This window comes from Papaver somniferum, unplaced genomic scaffold, assembly GCF_003573695.1.
Source record: "Papaver somniferum cultivar HN1 unplaced genomic scaffold, ASM357369v1 unplaced-scaffold_125, whole genome shotgun sequence".
Classification (NCBI taxonomy): Eukaryota; Viridiplantae; Streptophyta; class Magnoliopsida; order Ranunculales; family Papaveraceae; genus Papaver; species Papaver somniferum.
In genome coordinates this window covers 10,489,285-10,503,984 of record NW_020621603.1, presented here as the reverse complement: position 1 = coordinate 10,503,984, position 14,700 = coordinate 10,489,285, and the positions used below count along the sequence as shown (strand labels likewise).

The window sequence follows — 14,700 nt, the reverse complement described above, 5'->3', positions numbered from 1 at the left end:
TTCTCTTATGACGAGCATGACTAATTGAATTGATCACTTTTGTGGTTAATTTAGTTGTGTAATTCCAATTGAATTAATCATGGGTTTTCTTGTGGTTAATTAGTTCTGCATTTCGGTTGAATTAATCATGAATTATTTTGTGGATAATTCAATTGAATACTTTGGATTCAAATTCATGTTTTCATGTGATTTGGTTATGTCCAAAGAAACCTTTCTTTTCTTGTGAAAGTAAGGTCGCCTTTGTTGTTCTTTCGGGAATGACATTTTATGGGGGAGAGTTCTTTTTGAACTTGTGCTTAATTGCCAAATCTTTGTGGGGAATCCGGCTGTGGAATACTGTAGGGGTTATCTTGTATCTTTATAAACTCCTTGATGAATGCATTTAGCTTCGGCTTTATGATGGCATCTAAATAAGTTGATATGGTATTTTGTTTTGGTCATGAAGTATCACTATGAAAATTTCATGAGGATCCCACTAGTTTCATACCTTTGCCAATTTATATTGACAAAAAGGGGGGAGAATTAATGTGTAGTGTGATACTACAAATACATATGGTTTACGGATCATTATGTAAGGGGGAGTGGTTTTCATTTCGAGATGAAGTATTGACTAAGGGGGAGTGTTACATATCACCATAGTATTGTTGTCAAAGTTTTGATACAATTGAACTTTGATGATGTGTAATAATACTATGACACTGTATAACAATGATTGAGAGCATTTGTTTTCTCATTGTTATCGCTACGGATCTTCAACAACTATGATGCTGAACTTACAACCTTTAGGATCATGGAGTACTTGGAAGTGACGAAGATTTCGAGTCGCGTTGAAGATGTCAAGGAGATCAAGCATTTGGATGAGAAGCTACAATTTTTATTTATTTTGTAATCCATATGTATTGATAGTTTTGTCGCTAAAATTGAAAAAGGGGGAGATTGCTAGAGCACTGCTCGGTCGAACTCGCATGCGTTGCTATCTCAAGCATGTTTGTCAATGTTAGTGATCAAAACTATAAGTCTAGATTTCTAGCCTATTTATAGATGTTTCGGACTAGGGCATAGTTTGTGTAGTTGAGCTTAGACTTCACGGCGCTTATCACTTGAAGACGAAGAACTACTAAGGAGAGCTTGTGGAACTTCATCGACAAAAGGTATGTGGAGACTTAAACTCATCTATCACTTGGAAAGTCTATTTCTACTATATATCCTATATTGATACATAAGTCGTGTTACGATATAGCTTTCTCTATACACATTTGAGATTTCGAGCTGATTATATATCGCTTACATATTTCTCGAAATATGTGTTGGAAAGCTTTCGCTTCGACCAAGTTCATCTTATATCATGAGAAAATTGCCCAGTAACATCTTACATGGTTTGTGTGATACAATCATTTGGTGTAAGACTTGGAATGTTTCGGTAATGATTATTTCAATATCTTGAAAATTGCTTTGATGCTAATTGTGTGTGAAAACGGATATTGTCGTTATAGAAGAATGTTTCAATGGTTGAAATATAGAGTTTAGAATCTTGTAACAATCTTTGGATATAAGCATAGTGTGTTCGCACATTAGTGTATAAGTCCAAACCGGGAGCCTAAAGTATGCATACTTGTGTGTATACAAAAAGGTTCTAGGAGACTGGGTAAGTGTGCGTACCCGTACCCATACTGGCGGAGCTTCACGTCCGTGAATTTCTTCTAAGTTTGAAAAACAAAACCAAACTCATCCGGTTACCTAAAGTACGCGTACCCGTACGCATACTGGCGGGAAGTTCACGTCCGTGAATTTCTGCTGAGTTTGAAAACTAAAACAAACTCAAATCCGGTTACTTAAATACGCATACCCGTACGCATACTTAAGTGGTTTCTTTCTAAGATCGGTTGTACATGAACCTAAAACATTTATCAATAAGGAATGCATTCTTTGCAAACAATGGCTATAATGTTCATGTATCGATTCGAGTGAATCAAACCGATTTTGCTCAATTATGTTTTGTATAAATCCATGAGAATATAGCAATTTAACAACTCTTTAACTAGTTTCATTTGAGTCATTTGAACTAGTTATGGTTAAGATGAATAAGGTTGATATGAGAGTAATCATATGTCTAACCTCGGTTGACTATTTGTGAACCAACATAGTGTGCACGTTTGGGTACGGTTACATAAAACTAAATGAGGGTACATTTAATTTGTGTGTAACAAGCTAAGTTCGATCTAACGGTTGAAAGATACTAGCTTGGTTGAATCAGGTTTTTCATCTAACGGTGAATATTGAGTGCTTTGTTACCAAGGTAACTTGGATTGCAAACCCTTATTTGAAAACCATATAAAGGAGAACTCTAGCAACTGGGAAACCTAATCCCCACACCTCATGTGTGCTACTAGTTGCATAACTAGAGTCGATTCTCCTTTAACCTTAGGTTTCTTCTCGATACCCTGTAGGTTAACGACTTGAAGACTTCATTGGGATTGTGAAGCCAGACCCAACTATTCTCTTTGTAGTTGCATGATCTGATCTTGCTGTTTCTATCGTGATTGAGTGCAATTGTAAAATTGGGTTGAGATTTTTATCTCTGATAGGCAAGATAGAAAAGTAATCACAAACACCTTCGTCTCATTGTTTGTGATTCCACAATAACTTGTTTCGCTAGTCGATTAAGTTTATTGTGAGGTGATTGATAATAATAGGCTGTTCTTCGGGACTATAACTTTGGTTTATCAATTGGTTCATGTTCACCTTGATTTATCAAAAGACAGAACATAAACTCTTGGGTATTTCTATAGGAGAAAGATTTATTCAATCTCATAGACTTTTCTGTGTGATACAGATTTGTATATCAAGTCTTCGACTTTGGGTCGTAACAACTCTTAGTTGTGGGTGAGATCAACTAAGGGAATCAAGTGTGTAGTATCCTGCTGGGATCAGAGACGTAAGGAGAGCAACTGTACCTTGAATCAGTGTGAGATTGATTAAGGTTCAACTACAGTCCAGTCCGAAGTTAATTGGTAGTAGGCTAGTGTCTGTAACGACTTAATACAGTGTGGTGTTCAATCTGGACTAGGTCCCGAGGTTTTTCTGCATTTGCGGTTTCCTCGTTAACAAAATTCTGGTATCTGTGTTATTTCTTTTCCGCATTATATTTTGTTATATAATTGAAATATCACAGGTTGTGCGTTAAGATCAATCAATTAGAATATCCAACCTTGGGTTGTTGATTTACATTGATTGACACTTGAACATTGGTCTTTGGTACCGCTCAAGTTACTCCTCTTATATTCAATCGGGCTTGCAAATTTCTATTTGTTGATTGCGGATTGAATTAAGAGTTAGAGATATTAAACTCTTTGATACACTTTATTCTAGATTGAGTATGACTGTCTAGTTGATTCTCTAGAAAATGTATTGGAGTAAGTTCTCTCAGATTGCCAAACGAATTGTTGGGGTGTGGTTGTTAGATCCCCGCATTCTTAAGTGCCCGTGTAATTCAGATTTTGGATGGATGTCCATGTGTCAGTGGTGAAACATATTCTTCTTCAAGAATACTGTAAGCGTTAATGCTAAAAGGCAGAAAGAAAAACGAACAAAGAATATGTTTGACAACTGACACATGGACACCCGTTCGACAGGACGGTATTCATTCTTGAATTTGGTATCACAGTTAATTTCCTTGAGATTGTTTGAAGCCTGATTTACCATTTGATTATTGTGACCTTTAGGTATCCTCACTACTGCTCCTACTTCTCCGTCCATCACTTACTGATAGGATTCGACACAAGGAGCTAGTATCCCAACACTTACTATAAACCCTAATAATGACGCGGCTCTTATATCCCGAAGAATCTACTTCACCATGGTATGGGTTTCACCTAAGCCCAATTTTGAAATTTCAGGTTTTGCCGTTTTTTTTTGGTATGCCACGTAAAACGTGCAAAAGAAATATGCATTAGGCTGGATTCCTTGTTGCCGTATAAATGTGGTGGCCGAGGTTATAGCAACGTTTATGCCCATGGAAACATAAGAAAAATGCAACTTGGGTGGATGCAGCAGCAAGCATGTTTGATAGCACTTTCTCACAGATACACTAAATGATGAACGAAGTTGACAATCTCTACCGACCATTTAGTTCTTGAAAATTCCAACAACAAACTTTATGTTATCAATTCTTTTAGTAGATAAAATGTCTTTAAATTCTGTTAGAACGTCTTTAAATTCTGAATGTATCCGGTCTTATCAGGGGAAGATCAGTGTCTGTTGGGGGATTTCAACTTTGAGTGAAATAAGGGCCACCAACAGAACGGAAACTTGCAACTCTGTTTTGTTTCAATGAAGTCTAAAAAAAAAAAAAACCTATAGCAACTTGTTATCATTTTTTTCCAATGGAATCTCCACTAGTACATAGTTGGATTAGTTGATTAATGACGGATATAATTTCTCGTATAATAAAACTGGCAACCCACTTAAAAAATTGCTTACAACATGCTATGCTACCAAGAAGTTGGCAGTGCTAATTTTAACTGAAACATTTATGGCATCGCTGCTCTGCAACATAGTAACAATTTCATCAGTTGCTTATGGGAAGTCCCTTATCAGACCGTAACTGGAGCAGGGTCTTGATATTGATCCAAATTGTCTATTGTGCCAACTACACGAAGAGTTTGTTTCTCATATGGGGGAACTTACCACACAGAATAATTGCGCTCGCAATGGTGACACTGCCTCTCGAATGAAATGTCAATAATTTTCTCTTGAAACCCCGAATTCACATTGCATTGCAGAGGGTTTTTTTTGTTTGTGGGAGATTTTGTTATCTCTGGATGACATGCTGTACCGCCATAAACCTTACGATCCACTTAATTGTGTGCTTCACAGAGCAGTAGCCAAATCAGCTGAATCCTTTCACGCTAACCATACCCAACATATTTCATGGGGTCCTCTAATATCTGCAGGTGTAGGAACACTCATTCATGAAGAGGATGGGATTCTGTCACATCATTACGTAAATTTTTTGGAACGCCAAGGAAGCTCTTTTGCTCGCTCAGCAACACAACTCGTTCTTCCATTGGGAGTGATTTTAATTCGTGTATCCAGCTGTGTAACGGTCAATCCACCCACTTTGAGCATCATTCAACTTCTACATAAAACTATATCTGTCAACTCCACAAAGTTATATAAGCCACATGGATAACCGATCCCCCTAGAATCATTCAACTTCTACATAAAACATAGTAGTGGGAAAGCTTTACCCTTTATGTGAAGTCTTTGTAGTTTCTTGGTTGATCAAGTCCATTTACCAAAAAATTATAATTCTTCTCCTATTCTTCCATGTCAAATGAAACAGGATTAGGATTAGCAACATAACCTGGTAATCTTAATCGCCTTGCAATCTCACCCATCATGACTTTAATTTCACCGTATCTAGGGTGTGTTTCATGCCCAACCAAAAACTCGTGATCTTCACCATTAACTTCTATAACACTACAACCAGGAATTTTCTTCACCCCAGCATTCTTCATTAACTTCCTCACATTACTTACTTTAACCCACTCACTGGATTCTGCATATATATTTGATAAGTTCACATATGCACCATCGTTTTTACACTCAACTAGTTTTCTCGATGCTAACTCACTCAACTTCGAGTTCCCATGGATATTACAGGCATTTAGCAGAGCACCCCAAGCAGCCGCATGAGGTTTTATCGGCATACCCTGAATGAAATTTATGGCATCTTCTAAATATCCAGCTCTTCCATATAAATCAACCACACAACCATAATGCTCCTGCCGAGGCTCAAGTCCATAAAAGTTAGACATCGAATCAAAATGCTTGATACCTTCTTCAACTAAACCAGCTACACTACACCCACGTAAAACCGATACAAATGTGACATCATTAGGTTGAACCCCTTCTTTTTTCATGAGATCAAACATTTCAATACATTCAATTCCAAATCCATTTATGGCTAATCCATTCATGAAACTACTCCAAGTATACACATTTTTCTCCCTCATCTTCTCAAAGACTTCCACTGCTTTACACATATTCCCGCACTTTGAATACATATCCACTAGAGCAGTCCCTAGTGTTACTGACATACGGACATTGTTTCTTTCCATATACACATGAATCCATCTCCCTTGATCCAATGCTCCTAAGTGAGAACAAGCCGATAAAACAGACACCAATGTACCTTCATTAACTTTCACATCTTCAGATAGCATTATACGAAACAAACGTAACGCCTCTCTTGACTTTCCCGATTGAGCGTACCCTGAAATCATTGCAGTCCAAGCAATGGAATCCCTCACGGGCATTTTATCAAACAGTTCTCGAGCAATATCCACTTCAACAGATTTTGCACAAGCACTCACCATTGCAGTTTGAGAAACCAAATCCGGTTCAAATAACGTTGAATAGATACTTAAACAAGAACCCAGAATCCCAAATTCGGAATACATATGAATTAATCCACTTTGAACATGTGGGTCTAACTCAAACCCATATTTGACTATAGCACTATGAATGGAAAACCCAATCTCAGGTGATTCAGAAATCTGGGTACAACTTCTAACCATGAAATTAAATGTGTAATTATCAGGTGAAAGAGTTTGAGATTGAAGAATTTGATTATAGTAATGAAAACTACGTCGAGGAAAAGGGCTTCTAGAATAAGCTCTAATCATGGAATTTAAAGTGAAGATTGTTGGATATTCGGTTTGATTAAAGATTTCATTTGCATAGTTAAGAGTATCATCTGATTGAGTCTGATTAAGTGCTATGGAAGAAGTAAATTGACTTAGATAAACAGAATCACTAAGGATACCATTAACTAAGAGCTGGGTGTGAATTTGTTTGATTAGTTTAAGATTTGTGCATGAATCCACTAGAGATATTGTTGGGTGTTTGGTTAAAGTTTTCAAAGAAGAAGACATCTCTCTTGACTCTTGATATAGTATGTTTTAATTTCAAAATGAAGACTTTATATAGGTGAACCTTTTCCGAAAATATTTCTTTAGTATTATTCATTTCTTGCCTATGAATTAATCGTAAAATAAAATTAAAAATTCTTTTGATCCGTAAAGAATTGACGTTGGAGAGTTTCGAACTCAGGTCACTGGTATCATCACGGTACAGTGATACCGGCAAAATTTAATACTCTTATTTATACTCTTTATGTAATACTTCAAAAAGCTTTCCAAATATATTAATTTAACAAATATATGTAGTGTATCTTGAAAGATACTATAAGTTTTTAAATAAATTGATGAATTTTTAAAACAATGGTATCTCTGTGAAGTATATAAGGTTGAATATGTAAGTATTAATTTAATGTACGTTTTTACCCTTAGATATATGTGAAGTGATAATTGATATTAAACGTCATATTAGTAATATCAGGGTTACACCAAATTATTTTGTGCTTTTGTGATCAACTAAAATACCTCCTTTTTTTATATTAGTATAAGATTTGAGAATTTTTTGACCCATAATTGTCTAAAAAATCCAAGTACGGCATTTATACGTAGATATTGGCGCTAGTAGATGAATCGAACTTTTGTATTTGTCACTAACCTATATCGTGGAATTTAAATCACTTGATTGAATTATATCTACTAGCGTACTTTAGATACCTCGAATGAATAGAATCCGGTAATCGAACACTTTCGTGTTCAGAGAATTTAGAAGATTCTGGAAGAATTGACCGTACTAACTATTCTAGGGTTGTTGTTTTTTTAAGAAAAAAGGATAAATTGGAAAAGAGAGAAAAGAAGTACATGAGTATTTACGGGTAAATATACAACTTGATAAAAAATCAACCAAAAGAAATGAAAACAAAAACCCAATTACATAACAACAACGTCATCCCAGTTATGAATGATTTGATCCATTGAGAAGTCACGAAAAATTAGCGTGTCCGTCCTCCACAACCGAATGTTCAACATTACTGTATGCACCAATTCATAATTGGATTTATGTCTTCCTCCATGCACCCTGTTATTTCTCTCCAAACAAATTGTCCAGAAAATCGCGAAGGGAAGAAGCTGCCACACTATTTTCCTATGCCTTAGAACATTGTGAACACTCCAACTCACTAGGATCTCCATGATATTATTCACCATAACCCACGACACCTGTAACGAAAAGATAAATTTGTCCCAAAGGTGACCAGCCCAACTGCAATGTATAAAGAGGTGCTCTACAGTTTCAACTTCTGCATTACAAAATACGCAAAACCGGCAAAGGTTTGACTGGACTTGAACTCCCTATGTTGTAACATACTTTTTGTTAGAACAGAGTTGTGTAGTAAAACCCACGTCAGGAACACCACCTTTGGAAGGACACGCTTGTTTGATAAAATCATACGGTACTCCTAATCCGGCTCCGAGTCTGTGAGTTTAAGGTAGAAATCCTTCACAGTATAGTTACCTTCAATCCTTCCCATCTTCTTGGGCATCATTTAAACCCACATTCCTAATGCCATGTTTGATCTCCAAAAGGCCAATTGGTTTAGAAGGATCTAAAACCCTAGTAAACAAGAAATTCCATGTATTTGCATGCTTTTGTTTACTAATCATGTATAATCTCGGATATTTCTTCTTTAAAGACTTCTTCTCGATCCACCAATCATGCCAGAACCGTATCGATCTTTCATTCTTAACTTGTATAGATACTGTATCAAAAAAATATTCATTAGATTTCAAGATTTTAAAACACATATTTCTTCAATGGTGTTTTTTGTCTGCATAGGGACCAAACACAAGTCATTTGACTTAGTTTTTTTACACGTTAACATTTTCCATCAAGCTGTAGATTCTTTATAGTATTGTACATGCCACTTAGCCAAAAGCGATCTATTAATTTTCTTTAAACTATGATTACCGAATCCTCGCTTCCTAATTGGCTTACTGATGGTATTTCACGTAACTCAACTCATCTCCATATTCTTCTCATTCTCCCTCCATAAGAATCTTCTCATTATCCTATTAAGCTTCTTCTTGATAGCTAGTGGTAAGTAGTATAAAGATAAGAAGTACGTAAAAATACTTTCTAGACATCTTTTTATTAAAATCACCCTACCATCTTTATTCGGAAACTTTCTTTTTAGAGAACATAGTTACATATCAATGAGATTCACTTTCTGTGGCCGATAAAGAGTCCATGATAATTCTGATCTCGATTTTTTGCATGTATTTATTTTTTAACTTTACATTACTTTCTTTCATAAATTTATATTAACAACTTTAACTTGCTACTCTCTTTCGAATGAACCTGCTTGTCAATGTACTACTAGCTAGTGTTAAGAGAAGTAAGGAATATATCTTTTGCGAGTTTGACACCTCGTACAATATCATATTGGTATTTTTATAATTAAATTAAAATTTTTTGGACTTTAATCTCTATGTTAATTGTAATATCTTCTCTATATAGAGAAAAATCATCCACATAGTGTTTGTATAGATTAAAATCAAAAAGCTCATCTTTCCACTTTATGCAACAAGTAAACACAATCTTCAACTATTTTTCACGTAATTCAACATGTAAACAAAAAAAAAGATAAAATGGATTTCGCATTAAGATGTTGAATTACTGTTTTTCACGTAATTCAACATGTGAACAAGAACTACGGTAAGAAAATTATTGTACCAACTATCCCGATTATATTTAGCAGACGCTTAAAGATTTTATTATTTTAATATGTTTATCATTGCTAGAACTCTCTTAAACACTTTTAAGACTTCATTGATTACTTAAACACTTATGCGTTTGTATCACGACTAATTTCTTTGGTGTTTAAATGAACATCAAATAGCTTTCAGTTCTTAAGCTAACTTGCCAAAACGAACAGTCATTATACATGGTTCCGTAACCGAACCTATGTGTATAGTCATCTATTGTATTTCAAAGACCTAAAGTGTTTTGCTTGATTCTCAAGTTATTTTAGCCTGAATTCAAAGCTAACCCTGGTCTTTGAAAACTATAAGTAAAACATCTTTATCAACTGAAAAAATTAATCCCTGACACTTTGTGTCCTACTTGATTTTAGAGTTGACTTTATTAACCTTAATTCCTAATTACATGATAGCAATCTTCAACTATTTTAATTTAATTAGAAGTAAAATACACAAACGTTAATTCATAATTACTTGATAGCAATCCTATTATGTTTGGTTAAGTCCGAACCTATTATCAAGTAATCATACTTCATTGTTGTATTGTCTCGATCTTGTATCCATAGTCAATCACACAAGTTATCTTGTTGTCGTATTGTCTCGATCTCGTATCCATAGACGATCACGTGAAGTGTGAACCGATTAGTTGTATTGTCTCGACTCGGTCCATAGACAAACACTTTCGGAGAAAGGACTTATAGGTGGAAAAGTTTTAGATTGAGGTATATTTGGGTACTCTCGACTTTTTAAAGGAGATTTCCCATAGGGACAGTCTTTGGGAACAATCAAACACAAACTTATTAGGTTTATCATGTTTGCCTGCTCTGATACCAATTGAAAATGCGAGGGTCTAACAACCACACCCAATATTCGTTTAGGCAATCTGTATGGACTAATTCCAATATATTTCCAAGAGAATCAACTAGACAGCCAGAGTCAATCAAAGAAAATACATCTAAGAGTTATATCTCAATTTCTCAAATCAATCTGCAATCGAACAGATAGAAATTTGTGAGCCGGATTAATATGAGAAATAACTTGGATGGTACCAAAGACCAATATCCAAACGTCAATCAATTTCAATCAACAACCAAAGGTTGGATTCACCAATTGATTGAACTACGCACAACATGTGATATTTCAATTATATAGAAAATATAATGCGGAAAAGAAATAACACAGACACCAGAAATTTTGTTAACGAGGAAGCAAATACATAAAAACCTCGGGACCTAGTCCATATTTGAACACCACACTATATTAAGCCGCTACAGACTCTAGCCTACTACAAGTTTGTTAGAGCACTGATCGGTCGAACTCGCAAGCGTTGTTATCTCAAGGTTGTTTGTCAAGTTTAGTTTCCAAAACTAAAAGTCTTGATTTCTAGTCTACTTATAGATAAGTCTCGGATTAGGATAGTAAGTGTAGTTGAGCTTTAGACTTCACGGCGTTCATCAAATGAAGACGAAGAACTACTCAAGGGAACTTGTGGAACTTCATCAACAAAAGTTATGTGGAGACTTGAACTCAACTATCACTCAAAATTCTATCTACTCTATCTTCTATTTGAGACAAAATTCGTATTGCTATACAGACTTCAATTTATACACATTTGATATTTCGAGCCGAGTTTATCTCGCTTATCTATTTCTCGAAATATGTGTTGGTAAGCTTTCGCTTTAACCAAGTTCATCTTTTATTCTTGACGAAAGTAAAAAGATGATCATGTGAAAATCGCCTTGTAACATCTAACATGATTTGTGTTAGACAGTCATTTGATGTAGACTGGGAATGTTTCGTATTAATCATTCGATCACTTGAAAATTGCTTTGAAGCTAATAGTTTGTGTGAGACAGCTATTGTCGTCTTCCAAGAATGTTTCAGTGATTGAAGTGAGGGTTTAGAAATTGTAACCATGATTGGATATAAATATGGTGTGTATTTACATTTATGTAAAGTCCAACCGGGAACCATGGTAAGCGTACTCGTACGCATACTGGATGGTTGTTGGAAGTCCGGGAACTAAGTATGCGTACCCGTACGCATACTGGCGGAAGTTCAAGTTCCGTGAATTTCTGCTGGAGTTTGGAAGTGTAATATGGTATGCGTACCCGTACGCGTACTGGCGAAACCAAACCCAGTCCGACTACTTAGTATGTGTACCCGTTTGCATACTTAGTAGGTTATGTTCTAAAATCGGTTTGTTCATGAACTAATATATTTATATAATAAGGAATCCAATCTTTTGCAAACCGTGGCTATAATGTTCGTGAAATTATTCGAGTGAATCAAAATCGATTTTGCTTCAATTGTGTCTTGTATACTTTTATCAGAATATAAAAAATTGAACAACTCTCTAACTAATTTTATTTGAGTCATTTGAACTAGTTGTGATAAAGATGAATAAGGTTGATATGAAAGTGCTCATATGGCTAACCATTGGTTAACTATTGTTAAACCAACTAAGTGTACACGTTTAGGTACGGTTGCCTTTATCTAAATGTTGGTACATTTCTTTTGTGTATAACAAGCTACGTTCGATCTAACAGTTGAAAGATATTAGCTTGAATCTAATCAGTTTTTCATATAACGGTGAATATTGAATGCTTTGTTACTAAGGTAACATTGATTGCAAATCCTGATTTGGAGACTATATAAAGGAGAACTCTAGCAACTACAAAACCTAATCCCCACACCTTATGTGTGATACTAGTTGTGACTAGAGTCGATTATCCTTTAACCTTAGGTTTTCCAAAACCCAATAGGTTAACGACTTAAAGACTTCATTGGGATTGTGAAGCCAGACCCAATCATTTCTCTGTAATTGCGTGTTCTGATCATACTATTTTCTATTGTGATTGAGTACTATCTTCTTTAAGATTTTCTCGAGATTTATTCTCCGATAGGAAAGATATAAAAGTAGTCACAAACACCTTCGTCTCATCGTTTGTGATTTCACAATATCTTGTTTTTCTAGTCGATTAATATTATTGTGAGGTGATTGGTAATTCTAGGCTGTTCTTCGGGAATATAAATCCTGTCTATCAATTGGTTCATGTTCACCTTGATTTATCAAAAGACGGAACAAAACTCGTAGGTATATCTGTGGGAGACAAATTTATCTATTCAATAGACTTTTATGTTTGATACAAATTTGTTTATCTTCGACTTTGGGACGTAGAAAATCTTAGGTGTGGGTGAGATCATCTAAGGGAATCAAGTGCTTAGAATCCGGCGTGGTTCAAGAGGCATAAGCAATGGAACTGTACAATTGCCTCCAACCGAGACAGATGAGAAAGTCAAAGAAGTTTCAGATTCAGTTGAAGTTACACCTACTGTTGCTGATCCGGATCCTTCGAGTGACGAGGAGAAAAACACTAATCAGGTTGTGCCTGTTGAACAAGAACGTGTCCCTCCACGACACCTCTGGGTTCAAAGAAACCATGATCCAAATAGTATCATTGGAGGAAGAGATTCTACTGCAAAGACTAGAGGACAACTTCAAAATATGTGAAATTTTAGTTGTTATCTCTCACAAGTAAAACCAAGAAATATTTATGAAGCTCTTAGCGATCCCTTATGGGTGAATGCAATGCATGAGGTTCAAAGACAGGACGTATGGAAACTTGTACCTTGTCCTCCAAATATCAATATTGTGGGCACCAAATGGATATTTAAAAACAAGTCTGATGAGTTTTGCACCATTGTCAGAAACAAAGCAAGACTTGTCGCTCAAGGATACTCACAAACCGAAGGAATCTACTTTGAAGAAACCTTTGCTCCTGTGGCACGCCTTGAGTCCATCAGATTGTTATTAGCTCATGCTTGTTTTATTAAGGTAAAGCTATTTCAAATGGACATCAAATCCGCTTTTTTAAACGGAACCTTAAAGGAAGAACTCTATGTAGCTCAACCTAAGGGATTTGAAAACCCTGACTTCCCAGATCACGTCCTTAAACTCAATAAGGCGCTATATGGGTTGAAACAAGCACCTCGTGCCTGGTTCGAAAAACTGACCTCATATCTTCTTGGGAAAGGTTTTTCGAGAGGGGGAGCTGATAAAACAATGTTTACCAAGTGGAGCGGGAAAGATGTTGTGATTGCTCAAGTTTATGTATATCATCTATGGATCAACATTAGAGAAACTTGCACAAGAATTTCAAGTATCTCTTGGAAAGGAGATTGAAATGAGCAATGTTGGTGAATTAAAATTCTTTTTGGGTTTACAAATTCAATAACATAGGGATGAAATTTACTTATCTCAAGAGAAATATATGCTAAAGATCTTGTCTCAAGATTTGGCCTTGATAAGTCCACTCCTAAACTAACTCTTATGCCTACCACTGGTAAACTACATCGTGATGATAAAGGTGTAAGTGTGGATCAAAAACTTTATCGATCTATCATTGGAATCCTTTTATATCTTACAGCCACTCGACCTGATATTTCTTTCAGTGTTGGTTGATGTGCCAGGTTTCAGGCAAATCCGAAGGAATTTCATCTTGCAGCTGCAAAAAGGATTATACGCTACATAAATCACACTGCAAGGTATGGTCTGTATTATACTTTTGATACTAACACTGATCTTACTGCCTATTCAGATGCAGATTGGGCAGGATGTGTGGAAGATAGAAAAAGTACTTCAGGGGGTTTCTACTATGTAGGAATGAATCTTGTAGCTTGGGATAGCAAGAAACAAAATTCGCAATCCCTCTCAACATGTGAAGCAGAATACATATCTGCAAGCTCATGTTGTACTCAACTTCTATGGATGAAACAAATGCTTGATGATTATGGAATCAACACTGGAATAATGAGAATATTATGCAACAATACCAGTGCAATTCGCATAACAGAAAATCCAGTTGAGCACTCAAGAACTAAGCACATCGACATAAGGTATCATTTTATTCGAGATCTTTATGAGAATGGTATCATTACTACGGAATTTCTGCCCTCGGGACAACAATTGGCTGATATTCTCACTAAACCATTAGATACTGTTACGTTTCAAAACTTACGG

At 35.7% G+C, this 14,700-nt stretch overlaps 1 protein-coding gene across 1 annotated transcript; it reads right to left on the bottom strand.

Moving 5' to 3' along the window:
• Positions 1-4,432: 4,432 nt before the first annotated feature.
• LOC113331549 (putative pentatricopeptide repeat-containing protein At5g40405) lies at positions 4,433-6,930 on the bottom strand. Its single transcript, XM_026578250.1, has one exon. The coding sequence runs from the start codon at positions 6,687-6,689 to the stop codon at positions 5,319-5,321; it is 1,371 nt and encodes a 456-aa protein (XP_026434035.1). The 5' UTR covers positions 6,690-6,930; the 3' UTR covers positions 4,433-5,318.
• Between the last annotated feature and the right edge of the window lie 7,770 nt (positions 6,931-14,700).

Excerpts from the sequence above, each read along its gene's own strand:
- LOC113331549 (XM_026578250.1), bottom strand. The coding sequence starts at position 6,689 with ATGATTAGAGCTTATTCTAGAAGCCCTTTTCCTCGACGTAGTTTTCAT.